This window comes from Staurois parvus, unplaced genomic scaffold, assembly GCF_062004578.1.
Source record: "Staurois parvus isolate SC_StPar_1 unplaced genomic scaffold, SC_StPar_1.0 ptg000719l, whole genome shotgun sequence".
NCBI classification, from domain to species: domain Eukaryota; kingdom Metazoa; phylum Chordata; class Amphibia; order Anura; family Ranidae; genus Staurois; species Staurois parvus.
Genome location: NW_028318515.1, coordinates 2883607 through 2901656, shown reverse-complemented (window position 1 = coordinate 2901656; position 18050 = coordinate 2883607). Strand labels below are relative to the sequence as shown.

Sequence of the window (18050 nt, the reverse complement as noted above, 5' to 3'; positions counted from 1 at the left end):
TCAGAATACTTGAAGAGGTCATGCTGCCTTATGCTGAAGAGGAAATGCCCTTGAAATGGGTGATCCAGCAAGACAACGACCCCAAACACACCAGTAAACGTGCAACAACTTGGTTCCAGACCTACAAGATTGACGTTATGAAGTGGCCAGCCCAATCCCCGGATCTTAATCCAATAGAAAACTTGTGGGGTGATATAAAAAATGCAGTTTCTGAGGCAAAACCAAGAAATAGAGAAGAACTGTGGAATGTAGTCCAATCATCCTAGGCTGGAATACCTGTTCACAGGTGCCAGAAGTTGGTTGACTCCATGCAACACAGATGTACAGCAGTTCTCAGAAACAGTGCTTATACAACAAAGGTGTCCTTTTATGACACAGAGAATAGCTGTGATTCAACGGATCTCAGCTATTCTCTGGTCATTCACAGTTTATGATACTCAGGAGATCATGTCAGCCCTTCTCTGGAGATCTGTGTTCTCCCTCCAGATTCTCCAGCCCAGAGCTGGAGAATCAGAGGGACCGAAAACTAAGCAGAGATAATTTACCTCTGTTTAGTAAACTGATCTTTTACTGTAATCTGGCGAGATTATAGTAAAATTAGCCGTTTTTCAGAGTTTGTAGACCGTTCTCCAGTGTTTGGAGACCGTTCTCCCTTCGTTCAGAGAACTGCTTCATAAACTGCATTCACAGGAGAAATGTGTTCTCCGAGGAATGCCGGAGAACTGAGCAGCGATCTATTACCACTGGTCCATAAACGGACACCTAAATATTAAGTGATTCAAAGGAAAGCAAAATCTTCAAACATTTTTCAGTTTATATTGTGAATGTTTGAGTTTGTAAAGAAGAATACAAACACTGCTATTTTTTTGAACAGTCTAATATTCACTTTTCTTCAATTTTTTTAGAGGAACAACACAAATTTGATAAATATTTCTTCATGTTTTGATTTGGAATAGAATGTGTAGTGTTCCCAATGCATTTGTGTGAATGGAAATAAAAGCTATTAGAAGGATTTTGAGCTTTATTCACTTTTTTCAACAAACTGCTGTTATTTTGAACACAACTGTATGTGTATATATATATATATATATATATATATATATATATATATATATATGTGTGTGTGTGTGTGTGTGTGTGTGTGTGTGTACAGTTTTTTTTTTACACATTTGTCAAACTTAAATGATTCAGATCATCAAGCACAATTTAATATTACACAAAGATAGGCCAAGTAAATATAAAATGCAGTTTTTAAATGATGATTTCATTTATTAAGGGAAAAAATCTGTCCAAACCTGCATGGCCCTGTGTGAAAGAGTAATTGCCCTCCTTCTCCTTGCTAAATCATGAATGAACTGTGAGTAATCAAATTTTTTGGGAAAGCAGAGTTATTTCACTTACCACACCCAGGCCTGATTACTGCCAGACCTGTTGAATCAAGAAATTACTTAAATAGAAGCTGTCTGACAAAGTGAAGCACGCTAAAAGTTCTCAAAAAGCAACATATCATGCCGCGATCTAAAGAATTTCAAGTTTAGAAACATGTGTCAGTCTGGAAAGGGTTACAAAGCTTTTGCTAAGGCTTTTGGACTCCAGTGAACCTCGGCGAGAGCCATTATCCACAAAACTTGGAACAGTGGTGAACCTTCCCAGGAGTGGCTGACCTACCACAATTACTGCAAGAGCTCAACAACGACTCATCCAGAAGGTTATAAAATAACCCAGAACAACATATAAAGAACTGCAGGCCTCGCTTGTCTCAGTTGAGGTGTTCAATAATAAGAAAGAGTCTGGGCAAAAATGGCATCCATGGGAGAGTTCCAAGGCAAAAGCCACTGCTGACCAAAAAGAACACAAAAGCTTCTCTCGCATTTGCCAAAAACATCTTGATTATCCCCAAGACTTTTGGGCAAATATTCTGTGAACTGATGAGACAAAGATTGAATTTTATGGAAGGTGTGCATCCAGTTACGTCTGGCATAAAACTAACACAACATTTCATAAAATGAAAATTATACCAACAGTCAAACAGTGTGATGGTCTGGGGCTGCTTTGCAGCTTAGGACCTGGATACCTTACCATAATTGATGGAACCATAAATTCTGCACTGTACCAGAAAATCCTGAAGGAGAATGTCCAGCTATCAGTTCGTGACCCCAAGCTCAAGTGCACTTGGGTTATGCAGCAGGGGGTTTAGGGGGTAATTACTTTTTTACATAGGGCCAGGCAGGTGTGCACAGCTTTTTTCCCTTTAAAAAAAAAATCATCATTTAAAAACTGCATTTTGTATTTACTCAGGTTATCTTTGTCTACTATTAAAATTTTTCTGATGATCTGAATTACATAAGTGTGAAAAATATGGAAAAATAACTATCAGGAAGGGGGAACATACTTATTCACAGCACTATGTATATATACTATATTGCCAGAAGTATTGGGATGCCTGCTTTTACAGGCACATGAACTTTAATGGCATCCCAGTCTTAGTCCGTAGGGTTCAATATTGAGTTGGCCTACCCTTTGCAACTATAACAGCTTCAACTCTTCTGGGAAGGCTGTCCACAAGTTTTAGGAGTGTGTCTATGGGAATGTTTGACCATTCTTCCAGAAGCACATTTGTGAGGTCAGTCACTGATGTCGGATGAGAAGGCCTGGCTTGCAGTCTACGCTCGAATTCATCCCAAAGGTGTTCTATCAGGTTGAGATTAGGACAGTCAGGTCCATAAATATTGGGACATCGACACAATTCTAACACTTTTGGCTCTATACACCAGCACAATGGATTTGAAATGAAACGAACAAGATGTGCTTTAACTGCAGACTGTCAGCTTTAATTTGAGGGTATTTACATCCAAATCAGGTGAACGGTGTAGGAATTACAACAGTTTGCATATGTGCCTCCCACTTTTTAAGGGACCAAAAGTAATGGGACAGAATAATAATCATAAATCAAACTTTCACTTTTTAATACTTGGTTGCAAATCCTTTGCAGTCAATTACAGCCTGAAGTCTGGAACGCATAGACATATTACTATTACTATTACAAAAATTCTTTACTTCAAGTGTATCTTCATACAAAAATTAGCACGACTGCACAGTTTCAAGCATAACACTGCTCTTCATTAAGCTACAACTGCGCAGTCACACTAATTTTTATATGAAGATACACGTTAAGTAAAGAATTTTTGCAACTTATAGATTTTGTTCTCATTTGTTTTTGGATATATATATATATATATATATATATATATATATATATATATTCATAATATTTTATCTTTCACAACTATTTCCAGTTAAGGTTTCTCTTTCTTACCTCCACTTGCCTATACTGTATGTTGCACTTCACTTTCTGTGTTCCCCCCTACTCCTACAGATTGCACAGAGAGAGCTGCTCCCCTGGTGTAATCTGAGAATCTTTTTGTGTTGGTTTGACAGTTGGGTGCCACTCTGTGTAAAAAGAATCTGGGTCCCACTCTGTGTACCAGGAGGGTTGAGAGTGACAGGGCTGCTTAGACATAGAGATGGACTAGCTGTCAGCATTGTCACAACAACATTTTGACTGGTGCACTTCATGCATGGCGAGTAAGTGCATGATTTGTCATTCTTGCCTATAGGAGAGAAAACAGACAGACAGAGATAAATAAGAAAACATGTATTTTGTATTAGCTTGTTTTATTTTTTCTATCTTTTTATAAACATATATTGAAACTGCTCTGCTGTTTTGTTCTGCAGGATGCCAATCTTCTGGAGTATCAACACCATCCAAGAGAGTACAACCCTCATCTAGCCCCTAGTTCTGTTCTTATGCCACAGAGGAGACGGCCATCACTACTAACAAAATTCCAACCAGCGAATGAAAGGTAGGATTATTATTGTTCCCCTTTGAACAAGCTTTCACTAAACCCAAGACCCTGCATTCACTATATATGGTCTCCCACAGTGCACAGAACTTGGAGTTTTCATTCTTCTCGGACTCCCCTATGAGGCTGCATGACCCCTGACTCTGTCTGGACTGTGCTAAATGGCCCTGTACCAATCACAACCCTCCCCACAAAACCCCCAAAAAACTTTCTGTCAATACACACCAAGCTAAGCATGTGCAGAGTGCCTCCTAGGGCTCTGTACTATCAGCAGATGGATTGGGGACTGTGAAAGAAGGGGAGGATCAGCGAACGCAGGATCCAACAGCCTTTTTACATAATGCGGAGGATTAACCCCTTAGGTTCTAGATTGAGTATAACAAGCATGCTTTACTACATATACAGGCTGATTTTACTGTGGGTTTAGCAACACTTTAATGTTCAAAATCCCCCTTCTTGTATCCACGGGGCAGTGTAGTAGCATCTATAAATGTTCTGCCTGCTCAAAATTGATTAAATCTGAAATCTGTTGGTCATTAGGGCTAAAGCAGCACATACAGTGGCAGAAATGATTGTAAGATGTATAGAATTTCAACTCAACTATTCTCACACTGTACATTTGCAAATAAGAGATCAGATGACAAAAATTTGATGGATTGTTGTTTGGAAAAGTTTGGAATTGTGGATAATGCATCAGCAGACAACAACAGTTTACGACAATATTTGACAATATCTGGTATCTAGTCACTTTCTGAAATGTGAATATGTGGGAATATTCATGATATGTATAGATTGTTAAAAAGATCATTTAACTTCACATCTGCATACGATTACTGATATAAATAGTCCCTTTCCAGCTTGTGTCTCTGTCTATTGACATAACAAGGGCTAACGTAATCAAAGATGATATTTTCTTGGGTGCCTTCGTTGCACATCGTTGATGTATGCACCTATTTAATAAAGCACTCTGTTTTTATAATCACACTTTTGTTCCCTCTTATGGTAAATATCTGCTTCAAGTAATTGATATTTATAGTGTAATATTAGCAGTTGGCTTGAAATACCAACATATCTGCAGGGCTCTATTCATGGCTCTCTATTTCCCAGAATAAGCTGCATTTATTTATTTATTACAGGTACTTGTATAGTGCCGTTAATTTGTGCAGTGCTTTACATATATATTGTACATTCACATCAGTCCCTGCCCTCAAGGAGCGTACAATATAGGTACCTAACTCACATTCATGCATACTTATACGAGGAGCCAATTAACCTACCAGCATGTCTTCAGAGTGTGGGAAGAAACTGGAGTACGTGGAGGAAACCTGTAAAGGTACAGGGAAAACATGCAAACTTCAGGCAGGTGGTGCCGTGGTTGGGATTTGAACCAACGACCCTGCTGCTAGGCAGAAGTGTTAACCACTTACCCACTGTGCTGATTGCTGCAATCTTCTTAGGTGGTTTGCTGAATAACAGGAAACTCAAATGATGTCTAAAGCCGGCCATAGACAGTGCGATTTTCTTTCCTGCAACCATAGGTTGCAGGATAGAAAATTGCTCGATTCACCCATCAGCACAGTCAGTGTTGATGGAGCATCCCTACCACGGAGCCATTGTGTTCTCCTGGTGGGGGGAGCTGTCCCCTCTGGGAGAACACTTTGATTACTGCTAGATGATAGAAGGCCAGGGACCAGCCGAGATTCAAACAGTGTATGGGCAGGCTGAATGTGCCCAAGTTGATTGATCAGCTTGGGTACAACCAGCCTGTTGGGTTTTACATGTGATTATTGTTAGTGGCTATTATAGCCGCTAGCAGTAATCACTATGTTCTCCTGGCGGGGATGGCTCCCCCTGCCGGGAGAACAAGATGGCTCCGTGGGAGGGATAACCCCACCAACCGTGTTTGCAGGAAAGAAAATCACACAGTCTATGGTTGGCTTAATAGCTGCAATAATCACATGTAAAACCCAACAGGCTGGTTGTATCGATCATTGGTCGATCGATCAACTTGGAGACATTTAGCCTGCCCATACGTGGTTCCATTCTCAGCCGGTCCCTGCTGAACTGGCTGATATTTAAACCGTCTATGGCCAGCTTAAGAGGTATGCCATTGACTACTGGTATATTTACATTTCAAAACTAGGGGGCAAGATGCTTTGTCATCTAAATGTATATTAACAAATATACAATAGAAAGCATGCTTTAAAGGTCTGTTTAATAAGTAAGGGACTCCTACATTGATCCATTGCTTAAAAAAACCCAAAAATTAAGTAAATATAAACACCTTTAGTGGAAAAAGAAGTTAGTTAAAATCCATACTTTTCCCTGTCTTCTGTAGTACTGGGGGTGATTATGGACCCCATAGTTGATATCAAGGGGGATTCAACGTAGCTCAAATCATTCAGGATGATGTAATACAGTGCACAGGCATGTTCTCACGAGATTTGGGCTGTTCAGCATTGTTTAGGATATCATCTGATGGTTGCTGACATCGCTCTCGCCTAGGTGCCAAGGGCAGAAGCAGGGGAGTAAGGGAAGTATGTCATTGACCTTTATTTTCACAAGTGTTTTTAAAAATACATTTTTAGCATTTTTAGCATTTTATGACGGTGGAGGAGGACCTAACTAAATTGGCAGATCTAAAATTTTAGTTCAAGATCTGCCTTAAGCCCAATCTATCTATGTCATTGAATGAAGACCTGTGGTTTCCACACAGTCCATTTCAATTTATCTTTTTATCTTTTAAGTATTTTTAAGAATATTGGCAGTATAAGCTGGATGTTCTAAATGCCTATAAATTGCTACTTTCAGAAGGAATGTCATATAGAAGACTTAGTAGATGGATTTTGAGTGACGCTCTGGGCAATAATTAAGAGTTATCACTGCCTATACAGTTGGTAGCCTTTAGATCCACAAGAGTCCTGAACAATACAGTTGTGTTTTCTTTTATTATTTTAGTTCATATATCACTTGTAGTTTCCCATTCATATAAATGTAATCTTTGAACTCCGAGACCATGCTAATAAGAAATTATTCAAATTCTGCATTCTGTATTGCTAAACCACAGTAAAATGAAGTCCTCAACTTTACTATGCTGTCAGTGCTACCAGGATTACAGGACAATATTTTTTACAGGTAAAATAAAAGTATTGGTTAGAGAAAGGACAGGTTAGACCTTCTGTCGGGTTTTTTTTATTGTTTTCTGTGTTGCTGCTGCTGAGATTCACTCTCTGTTTTTCCAGGTGCCCATTGTCACCAGGGCAAGGAGTGGTGGAAAATTAAAAATGTTACAGTTGTCACTGACAGAGCAACAGAGAAAAAAGCTTTCAATGGGGTTATCTTATAACTGTCTGTCTATGGCAGTGGTCTCCAAACTGTGGCCCGGGGGCTGGATGTGGCTCTTTACTTGCTTATATACGGCTTTTGGGGCATTATTCCCCCCACTGTCAGCAACAGTGTGGCATAGTTCCTGCCACTGACACTGACAATGGGACATTATTTCTCCCACCGATACCAATGATGGGGCACTATTCATCCCATTGACACAAACGATGAGACACTATTCCTCCCACCGATACCAATGATGGGGCTCTATTCCTCTCATTGATACCAATAATGGGGCATCGTTTATTCATGCTGACACCAGGACATTGACTTCTTCCACTGGCCACAGTCCCCCTAATGTTTGAAGGACAGTAAACTGGTCCTTTTGTTTAGAAAGTTTGGAGACCCCTGGTCTATGGTGAGATTCCTCCTCAGAGTTGAGACATTTCCTCTTACTTTTTGTGGTATCTTTGGCACAGAATGAGAAGTGAAGTCTCCTCAATAGTACACAGACAGAACTCTTTTTCAACCAACTGTTTTACCCACTTTCAATTCTATCCACAACTGAAATACAAATTCTTGGCTTTAAATACTGTACTACTTCAATGTAAGTATAATTAACTTTGAACTTACTAGATTGTCTGAAGTGAAGCTTTAAGTATAATAATTTAACCACTTGCCTACCAGGCACTTATACCCCCTTCCTTACCAGGCCAATTTTCAGCTTTCAGCGCTGCCGCACTTTGATTGACAATTGCGCGGTCATGCAACATTGTACCCATATGAAATTTTGATCATTTTTTTCTCACAAATAGAGCTTTCTTTTGGTGGTATTTAATCGCCACTGGGCGCTTTACTTTTTGCGCTATAAATTAAAAAAAGTGCAAAAAATTTGAAAAAAAAAAAAAAGTTTATTTGTTTCTTTTATAAAATTTTTCAAACAGGTATTTTTTCTCCTTCACTGATTTGCGTTGATGAGGCGGCACTGATGGGCACTGATAGGCGGCACTGATGGGCACTGATAGGCAGCACTAAAGGGCACTGATAGGCAGTACTAATGAGGTGGCACGGATAGGCGGCACTGATAGACAGCACTAATTAGGGGTCACGGATAGGCGGCACTGATATGCAGCACTGATAGGCGGCACTGATAGGTGACACTGATGATGGGTACTGATAGACGGCACTGACTGGCATCACTTCTGGGCACTGACTGGCGGCACTGACTGGCACAACCCCTGGGCACTGACTGGTGGCACTGACTGGCAGCACTGGTGGGTGGCACTGGTGGGTGGCACTGGTGGACAGCACTGGTGGGTGGGCACAGGTGGGTGGCACTGGTGGGCAGAGGTGGGTGGCGCTGGTGGGCACAGGTGGGTGGGCACAGGTGGGTGGCACTGCTGGGCACATGTAGGTGGCACTGCTGGGCACAGGTAGGTGGCACTGCAGAGTGGCACAGGTGGGTGCACTGCTGGGCACAGGTGGGGGCACTGCTGGGAATGGGTGGGCGGGGCTAGTGGGCGCACAGCTGATCGGAACTTGCGGGGGTCACTGCTGGGCACCGATCATCAGGGCACTGATCATCAGTGCCCTGATGATCGGTGCCGATCCCCGCTCTGACAACTGCCGGTTCTCGGCAGTACTTTCCTCACGATCTGACAGCGTGAGGAAAGTGCAGCCGAGAACCGGCACTTGCATTTTCCTGTGATCAGCGTGTCATTGGACACCGCTGATCACGTGGTAAAAGGCCGGTGGGATCGGCCTTTCACCACATCTCGTGATCAGCTGTGTCCGTAGGACACAGCGATCACGGAGATCGCCGGGTGCGCGCCCCCTGGGGCGCGCAGGAGAGCGCGTTCTGGGAGGACGTCATATGACGTCCACTCAGAACTGGCCGGCCGCGGTGAAGCCGTCATTCGGCTATGCGCGGTCGGCAAGTGGTTAAAGCCGTATTTGTGTTTATTTAAAGTCAGCAGCTACAAAAACTGTAGCTGCTGACTTTTAATAAACACACACTTACCTGTCCCAGGGTCCAGCGATGTACTCACCCGCGGCTTCACTCACAGCTTGCGGCTTCACAGCCTGGTGCCCACTGCTTGCTGCTTGCGCTGTGCCTCCTGATTGGTCCAGCAATCTTCTGGGACCTGTGAAAGTTCCCAGGAGACTGCGGGAGGGAGGAGGGCTGAACTTCCGGCTCACTTCACCGCAGCGAACTGAGCAGGAAGTGGGAGTGGGAACCTGTCAAAAACAGATATCCATGCCCTCCTCAATCCCAAAAGGTGCCAAATATGGCCGTGGGGGGGGGGGGGGGAGGCAAATAAGCTGAGCTTCTGCCTTTCAGTGAAACTCTGCTTTAAGTGTAATTTTTCCATCACGCTCTGTTCCACTTTTGGTATAGTATGCATTGCTCCAGATAGCCATATTTATGAACTGGAGCTACAACCTTCCGAAATAGCTATACAGGATTGTCTGAGCCAGAGGGCATTTTTTCCATAAAACTTTAATTACATTAAAATATAATTAATAGCCCTAGTGGTTTTTAATATGCTGTGTCTGAATTTGTTCCTGGTTTGGTTTCTGCCTCTGAGTAAAGCTACACCTTTCATGCAGATAAAATGGGGTATTCCTTTCACAGCAGTTAAATGATCACTAAGATGGGGGGGCTTAAGCTGGTCATTCACTATACACATTTCAGACAGTTCCTGATGAAAGACAAAATTTGCTTAGTGGGTGGCCCCCTCCCAACTAGGGTTCCCACCTCATCCCTTTAAACCGGACACAATAATCACATAGGTTCTGTGGCTAATTAAGATGGTAATTAAACGCAGTGCCTTATCTGTGTTAAATTAGCCTTAAGAGACTATGTAATTAATATATGTTTGGTTTTAAAGGGATGAGCTGGGAACCCTACTCCGAAAGCTGGGCGCAAAATTGACACATGAACAGCAGCCTCATCTAATCAACCAGCGATGTCTATCAGAATACAATTGCCCAGCAGGGGGATTCATCCATGCAGTCTGTGTAACGTGGATGGAGGAGTCTGTTATATTGTCCAGCCTGCAGGCTGTTAGTGTATGGCCAATCTTACAGTTGCCCTCTACAATTCCCTTGATTCACTGTAATGATGGCCTGGTTTACTAAATCTGCCCATACATGGATCGAAATTTGACCGGTCCAGCAGGCACCAGCCGAATTTTGATACATGTATGGGCACTGTGGTTGTACAGAAGACGATCTACTGATTGAATTCTGTACAACCACCCTGTCAGATTTTCCCCACCCGAAAATGTGCCGCAGGCACTGTCAGAATACAATAGCTCACCAGAGAGGATTGCTCCGTCCACCACAATTGTATGGATGGGGGAATCAGGTCAGTTTTTTTTTTTCTTTTTTTTGGTTAACCTGCTGGTTGAATAAAAAAAAACAATTCCATCTATGGGCTGCTTAACACTTCTCCAGCTGTGCAACCACACCCTGCTAAAACTCTTCATACCAATTGTGAACCACCTGCAAGGCAGATGCCAGAGAATTTTTTCATATTGGGATTACTAAAAGTAATAGTATTACATGGATCATCTGCTGTACCTGGTAATAAATTCCATTTGCCATCTTTTTGGAAATCAGTTGATCATTCTATTGATCTATTTATCTGCATTTCTGTGCATAACTGTTAGTGATTTTTCCTTATCCCAAAGTGTTACTATACCCAGTGTAAAATCAGTATATGTATGCAGTAAAGCATGCTTGTTATACTCACTGTGGAACCTAAGGGGTTAATCCTCTGCATTGTGTAAAAAGGCTGTTTGATGCTGTCTTCTCTGATCCTCCCCTTCTTCTATTGTCCCCAGTCCATTTGCTGATAGAATAGAGTCTTGGGGGCAAGCCGTACATGCTCGATTTGGTGTGTATTTCTAGAAAAAAATTTTCGCTTGGGAGAGTGCATGTAATCAGCACAGGGCCAGTCAGTGCTGTCCAAACAGAGGGTCAAGGGTTATGTAGCCTCATAGGACAACCAGGGAAGAATAAAAACTCCTCCTACAAGCTTTAGCCAGTGCTCTGCTGGACACTGATAGAAGTCACAAGACTGCTATATACTGCTGATGAGAAAAGGTATTTAGCAGTTTATATTTAGTAAAATAATTTAATTTCCATGTCCTGTGTAGTGTGAGAGACCAGATATAGTGAATACAGGGTCCTAGGTTTAGTAACACTTTAAATGGTTGTATGTCCATGCAACCTGTGTAAAAAGAAAAGATAGTTTAGTAAGGTTTTCTTTCATGCTAGTATCTTAAAAACACCAAATTGCTTATAGACTCTGTAGATTCTGCTCTCCCTATTTCAGCATTGCCACTAAGGAGGGCAGCATTGAACAGGGGAGAAAGATTGGGTAGGCTATGACATTGACAATAAGCAGGATGAAAAGCCCTGGCTGTTTAATCAACCACATGGGTTTTAGGAGAATACACATCTACATCATTAGCACAAGCTGCCTATCATAATGTCCTCAGAGTAGTTACAGACATTGCAAAACGTAATAAGCGATATTGGCAAAGATGTTTGCTTAGACATCATGGGGTAACAACTGTTGTAGTTTCAGTTCCACATTACTTTGGAGCAGTGCCAGTCATATTAGCCTATGTCAGAACTACGGCATCGTGAATGTCACAAGAGCGACTCTTTGACATCTCAAGGCTAACTTATGTGCTGAGAGCTTTGAGGAGAACTTCAGCTTCATTCTGAAAGGCTAGGCATTAGGAATCAGTATAACTGATCTGTTTATTGAAAGTGGGGTTGGCTGAAAGCACTTTTTATTTTTGTTTGCATTCAGGCCTTTGTTCAAGTAATCTAGTAACCTATGTGTTGAATTGTTTAGCATTGATGTGTGAAAACTGGAGCAAAAAAATTGCAGATGTTAACATAAACATAAATAAAGAATCAGAGGTCTGAATGGCTGAAATTATGGACAAATTAAAGTGTTACTAAACCCACAACAATAAAATCAGTCTGTATACGCAGTAAAGCATGCTTGTTATACTCTCTGTGGAGCCTAAGGGGTTAATCCTCTGCATTGTGTAAAAAGGCCATTTGATCCTTTCTCTCGTTGAAATGACCACATGATACAGACTGCATCCATAGTCACATACACATGCTCAGTTTGGTGTGTATTGCTACAGAGGGTTTTTTTTTTCTTGGGAGAGTGCATGTGATCAGCACAGGACCAATCAGCACTGTCTAGACAGAAGGTCAGAGGTTTTACGTCCTCCTAGAGCTGGAAGAAAACTCCTACAAGCTTTAACCAGTGCTCTGCTGAAGTCACAAGACTGCTCTAACTGCTGATGAGAAAAGGTATTTAGCAGTTTATATTTACTAAAATAATTGCATGTCCATGTTCTGTGTACTGTGGGAGGCCATATATAGTGAATGCAGGGTCCTGGAATTAGTATCACTTTAAGACTGCAAAATCTGAACTCTGCTCCACCAGGTCTACATAATGTACCAATGTAATGGGCAATAAAGCCATCAGTCAGAATGAAAGACCACCAAGTAAGTTTAGGAGCTGGAAGATAGTGGGACTAAGCAAAAGCTGAAATTTGCATATATTGTGGCTGCCTGTATTTTGAAACAGATAATTATTTTAGTGTGCTTTAGGCCAGTACATGGAGTACATGCACAGCTAAGGGTATCAGTCACAGGCTGTGTGCTGAAGCTCATCCTCCCCGTCACCTTTTTATTTCTTGGTGTTGGAAAAAGCTGTCAGATGTGACTCATGCTGAGAGTAAAGGAACAAGGCAGCATACAGAAATCACAATTGGTGCTTTGGATAGAGGCACGTACACAGTACAGAAGGATATGCTTTGTTTATTCTTCATGTCTGAGGTTTACAACAGGTGCCATAGGCTTTGTTCACTTCTGTGTAGGTCCCAAATAAGCATCTTTTTTTTTTTAAAATGTAATTTCAGGCATTTGTTTTGTGCATATTCCCGCATACTCATGCATGTATTTGCAATATATTCTTGGGAAAATTCATTAAGAACAGAAAATGCAGGTTTTCCTATTTTTCTTCTGAGGGATACGTGCCACTTGTTTACGTGCCTGTGTACAAACCCACATTGTAAATAATAGGCTACATTTTACCTCAGTAAAAAAAACAAAAAACGCTGTACTTTTTCAAGCTGCAGCGTGCAAGAGGCCTTAAAGTGTTACTAAACCCATGACCCATTCACTATTTCTGGTCTCTCACAGTACACAGAACATGGAAATGCAATTATTTTAGTAAATATAAACTGCTAAATACCTTTTCTCATCAGCAGTTAGAGCAGTCTTGTGTCTTCTACCAGTGTTTGGCTGAGCACTGGTTAATCTTGTAAGAGGAGTTTTCATTCTCCTCTTACTGTCCTATGAGGCTGCATGACCCCTGACCCTCTGTCCAGACAGCGCTGATTGACCCTGTGCCAATCACATGCACTCTCTCAAAAAAATAAATAAAACGCTGTCTAGCAATACACACCAAACAGAGCATGTGTAGACTTGCCACTGCTGTTCTGTACTATGGAAGATGGAGGTTCTTAGGTTCCAGTGTGAGTATAACAGGCGTGCTTTACATGTACAGACTGATTTTACTGTCATGGGTTTAGTAACACTTCAACCTACTGCTCCTTTCCTCAGTCTTTTGTCAAGGCACAGATCTGGTGAAGGGTACAGACAAATTTCTGCAGCATTGAAGGTCCCAATGAGCACAGTGGCCTCCATCATCCGTAAATGGAAGAAATTTGGAACAACCAGGAATCTTCCTACAGTGGGCTGCCCGGCCAAAATGAGCGATCAAGAGAGAAGGGCCTTAGCCAGGGAGGTAACCAAGCACCCAATGGTCACTCTGAAAGAGCTCTAGCATTTCTCTGTGGAGTGAGGAGAACCTTCCAGAAGAACAACCATCTCTGCAGCACTCCACCAATCAGGTCTGTATGGTAGAGTGGCCAGACAGACGCCACTCCTCAGTAAAAGGCAAATGGCAGCCCGCCTGAAGTCTGCCAAAAGGCACCTGAGGAACTCTTGGACCACGAGAAACCAAACTCTGGTCTGATGAAACAAAGATTGAACTCTTTGGCCTGAATGCCAAGCGTCATGTCTGGAGGAAACCAGGCACCGCTCACCACCTGGCCAATACCATCCCTATAGTGAAGCATGGTGGTGGCAGCATCATGCTGTAAGGATGTTTTCAGCGGCAGTAACTGAGAGACTAGTTAGGATCTAAGGAAAGATGAATGCAGCAATGCACAGAGACATCCTTGATAAAAACCTGTTTCAGAGCTCTCTGGACCTTAGACTGTGGCGATGGTTCATCTTTCAACAGGACAACGACCCTAAGCAAACAGCCCGCATAACAAAGGAGTGGCTACGGTCCAACTCTGTGAATGTCATGGAGTGGCCCAGTCAGAGCCCAGATTGAACCCGATTGAACATCTCTGGAGAGATCTGAAAATGGCTGTTCACTGACGCTCCCCATGCAACCTGGTGGAGCTTGAGAGGTACTACAAAGAAGAATGGGAGAAATTGCCCAAAAATAGGTGTGCCAAGCTTCTAGCATCATACTCAAAACGACTTGAGGCTGTAATTGGTGCTAAATGTGCTTCAACAAAGTATTGAGCAAAGGCTGCGAATAATTATGTACGTGTTTGTTTTTTTTTCGTTTTTTATTTTTAATAAATTGCAAGGATTTCAAAACTAACTTCTTTCAAGTTGTCATTATGGGGTATTGTTTGTAGAATGTTGAGGAAAAAAAATGAATTTAATCTATTTAGGAATAAGGCTGTAACATAACAAAATGTGGCAAAAGTTAAGCGCTGTGACTACTTTCTTGATTCACTGTAGATCATCAGGATATATCTGACCATGGTTACCTAATAGGCAACTTGGGGTAGTCAGGAATATGAGCTTCATTTGCCAACCACAAGTAATACCAACTAGGAGGTCTTTTTAGAAACCTTAACAGTGCTTTAATGGCATTAAAAGAGGAAATTCAAGAAAAAGCAAAATACAAACCCTGAGGAAGGTGACACCTGGGAATATTGTGGCTCCTACTCTTCATAAATGATCTTGGTCAAATGATATGCTTGCTGTGATTATGTGCATTGGTGGAGTGTGTCTTGCAAATTGCTCTTAAGGATGGCTTAGGAAACCTACTAATTCTAATGTAGCACTTAAAAGCAGCTCAGCATGTATGAGGGAAGGCAGTGTTGCCCACAACCTGAACAATGCATCCATCATCCATCCTCTATCCTCCATTTGAAATAAGGAAAAACTGTAACTTGGTAGGTTCAAGGGTTGTTGATGTGTCTATTATATATTTGTTATGGACCTCCATTCCTTCATGTGTATATTTAAAAACTTATACCTACCTATATTTGCACAGCACTTTTTTCAAATGCAATTTTTAGGAATTTTTTATGAATTTTAGTGCACAAATACAATATAATACACATATATTTGATAAAAGATGATGTTTTGCTGAGTAAATAGGTACCTAACATGTCCCGCTTTAAAATATGCCTGCTCGTGGAATGGGGACAAACTACAGCACTTAAAAATCTCCATAGGCAGCGTTTTTAAAGCCTTTACAGGTTACCAGTTTAGAGTTACACAGGAGGTCTGGTTCTAAAAGTATAGCTCTTGCTATAATGTTCGTGGTGATGCCTCATGCGTTGTGTGCACACCGTTTACATATGTGTGCGCGACCAATGTATGCGTATGCCTTTGCGTGAGAGCACAGGAGGACCCGTGGGGTGGGTGACTTCCTTCCTTCTTCCTCCTTCCTTCTCCTTCCTTCCTTCCTCCTCCTTCCTTCCTCCTCCTTCCTTCCTCCTCCTTCCTTCTCCTTCCTTCCTTCCTCCTTCTTTCTTCCTCCTTCTTTCTTCCTCCTTTCTTCTTTCCTCCTCCTTTCTTCTTTCCTCCTCCTTCCTTCTTTCCTCCTCCTTCCTTCTTTCCTCCTCCTTCCTTCTTTCCTCCTCCTTCCTTCTTTCCTCCTCCTTCCTTCTTTCCTCCCTCATTCCTTCTTTCCTCCCTCATTCCTTCTTTCCTTCCTCATTCCTTCTTCCTCCTCTTTTCATCCTTTCCTCTTTTCATCCTTTCCTCTTTTCTTCCTTCCCCCTCCTCCTTCTGTTAAAAAGTGATCCAGCCCCTAATTAGCTGCTACGATTGTTTTGACATTAAAGCCCATGCACAGCTGGAAAAAATGGAATCGCGATGATGTGTAGCTGCAGGCATCATCACAGTAGAACTCCTTCAGCCTGGTGACGTATGGCTATGTCGCGGATGCTGAAGTGGTTAAAGTAATTCTAAACTCTCAGCATTTTAGCTTAACAAATTGAGCACAATAAAATAAACATTCCCCTGTAAATAATTTGTTAAAATTCCTACCTCAGAACTTAGTTTAAAACTTTTAATGCCACTGTCTCCTGCTCTTAAGTACTGCTTCCCTGAGCTTCCTGTTTTCATAGGAAAGAGCTAATATTGGACAGTACAGTCTCAAACCAGTGTGTTAGCTTTGAGAAGGCAGGGTGATGAGGGAGGAGCAAGTGAGTGCTTTGCCTTCCTAAGCTTTGGGGCTATGTTTTTCTATTGATGCACAAAGCAAAGGAAAACACAACTCTAGTCCCTACATGTAAGTATGGCACCATAGGACACCAAGAGAAAGAAGCCACTCTGAAACAGAAATCCTAGGGCATAGGTCAGCTTAATCAGCACCAGTCTAATCAGGAGCATAGCCAAGGATTAAAGGAGCAGGGCCCTCCTATCCCTCTTGTATTGAACTGTATTGTTGCTGTATTGTCTCCCATTATATTGTAAAGTGCTGAGCAAACTTGGCGCTATATAAATCCTGTATAATAATAATAATTAAAAGATAAAGAAACGGCATCACCCAGTAAGTGACTAAATCATCATCTGCTGCAAGTGCCTAAAAAAAAAACAACGGTTTAATAATACTTTGAGACCCCCTCCCCCTTCCATATGCTGACAATGAGAATGATGGAATGGTATAGGCATAGACACCAATAATTGTCAGGTTGGACTTTATTAGCTGCTACCGTATTGTGAAGAAAGTGGTTATTAGATACAGTAAGTGAGTTTAACAACTCAATATATTTCACTTTCTCTTGGAACTATTCTTTGACATCACTGACAGTCTCTTCTATATTCTTAGAGCAAATATACAATATGGGCTGTATGGTGTTTTTTAAGAATAAAAACATTTTGCAGTTGGTGTCAGGTAATGTAACAAGAATGTCAAACAGTTTACTTTTGGATATCAAGAGGAAGTGGTTGTTTCAGATCTTTGCCATTATGATTTTATTGTGCCATGTTCCGTCATATTCTTGATTTCAGAGCAAAGCCAGGATAGATCATAGCTGCAGGTGTATCTGGTGGCAGACAAAGGGCCATAGTCTGCAGGATTCTGCAGAAGAGAAAAGTAAACTGCAGAAGGGCCACACAAGGATAACTTTGTTTTTGTGTAAATGCTTGCCATCTAATTTAATTTGAGATGTGTGGCTCATACCAAGATTCGGTTGGATTAGATTGCATTCCTCTCCTTGCCTGGTCTGCTTTGGCAAGACTGAGCATGAACTGGGTGTGAATTCCTGCAACACTGAGCTGCCTCCAGCCTCCTATACATGGTGCTCAGTCACTTTTCTTTCCATTGCTAGACTTTAGTTTGATTCAGTGCTCACTCTCTGAGAATTCATAGTTCTTAATTGAGAACATGCTGTTGGCGAAGTTGTTGTGGTTTGTGTTCTGTGTTGCCCTTTAGCAGAAACGCATTGTAATTCCATATCTGACTCAGCTTTTTTCCAAGGAATGGAAGAGCTA

The 18050-nt window shown here is 41.7% G+C and overlaps 1 protein-coding gene across 19 annotated transcripts in view; it reads left to right on the top strand.

Annotated features, from left to right (window-relative positions):
• Nucleotides 1-18050, top strand: part of NCOR2 (nuclear receptor corepressor 2) — a 708717-nt gene that overhangs the window by 241360 nt on the left and 449307 nt on the right. For all 19 annotated transcript variants that reach the window (XM_089653704.1, XM_089653697.1, XM_089653690.1 and 16 more), the window contains exon 3: nt 3736-3863. In XM_089653704.1, the coding sequence (XP_089509830.1) occupies nt 3736-3863 (128 nt within the window). The remainder of the gene's footprint in view (nt 1-3735; nt 3864-18050) is intronic.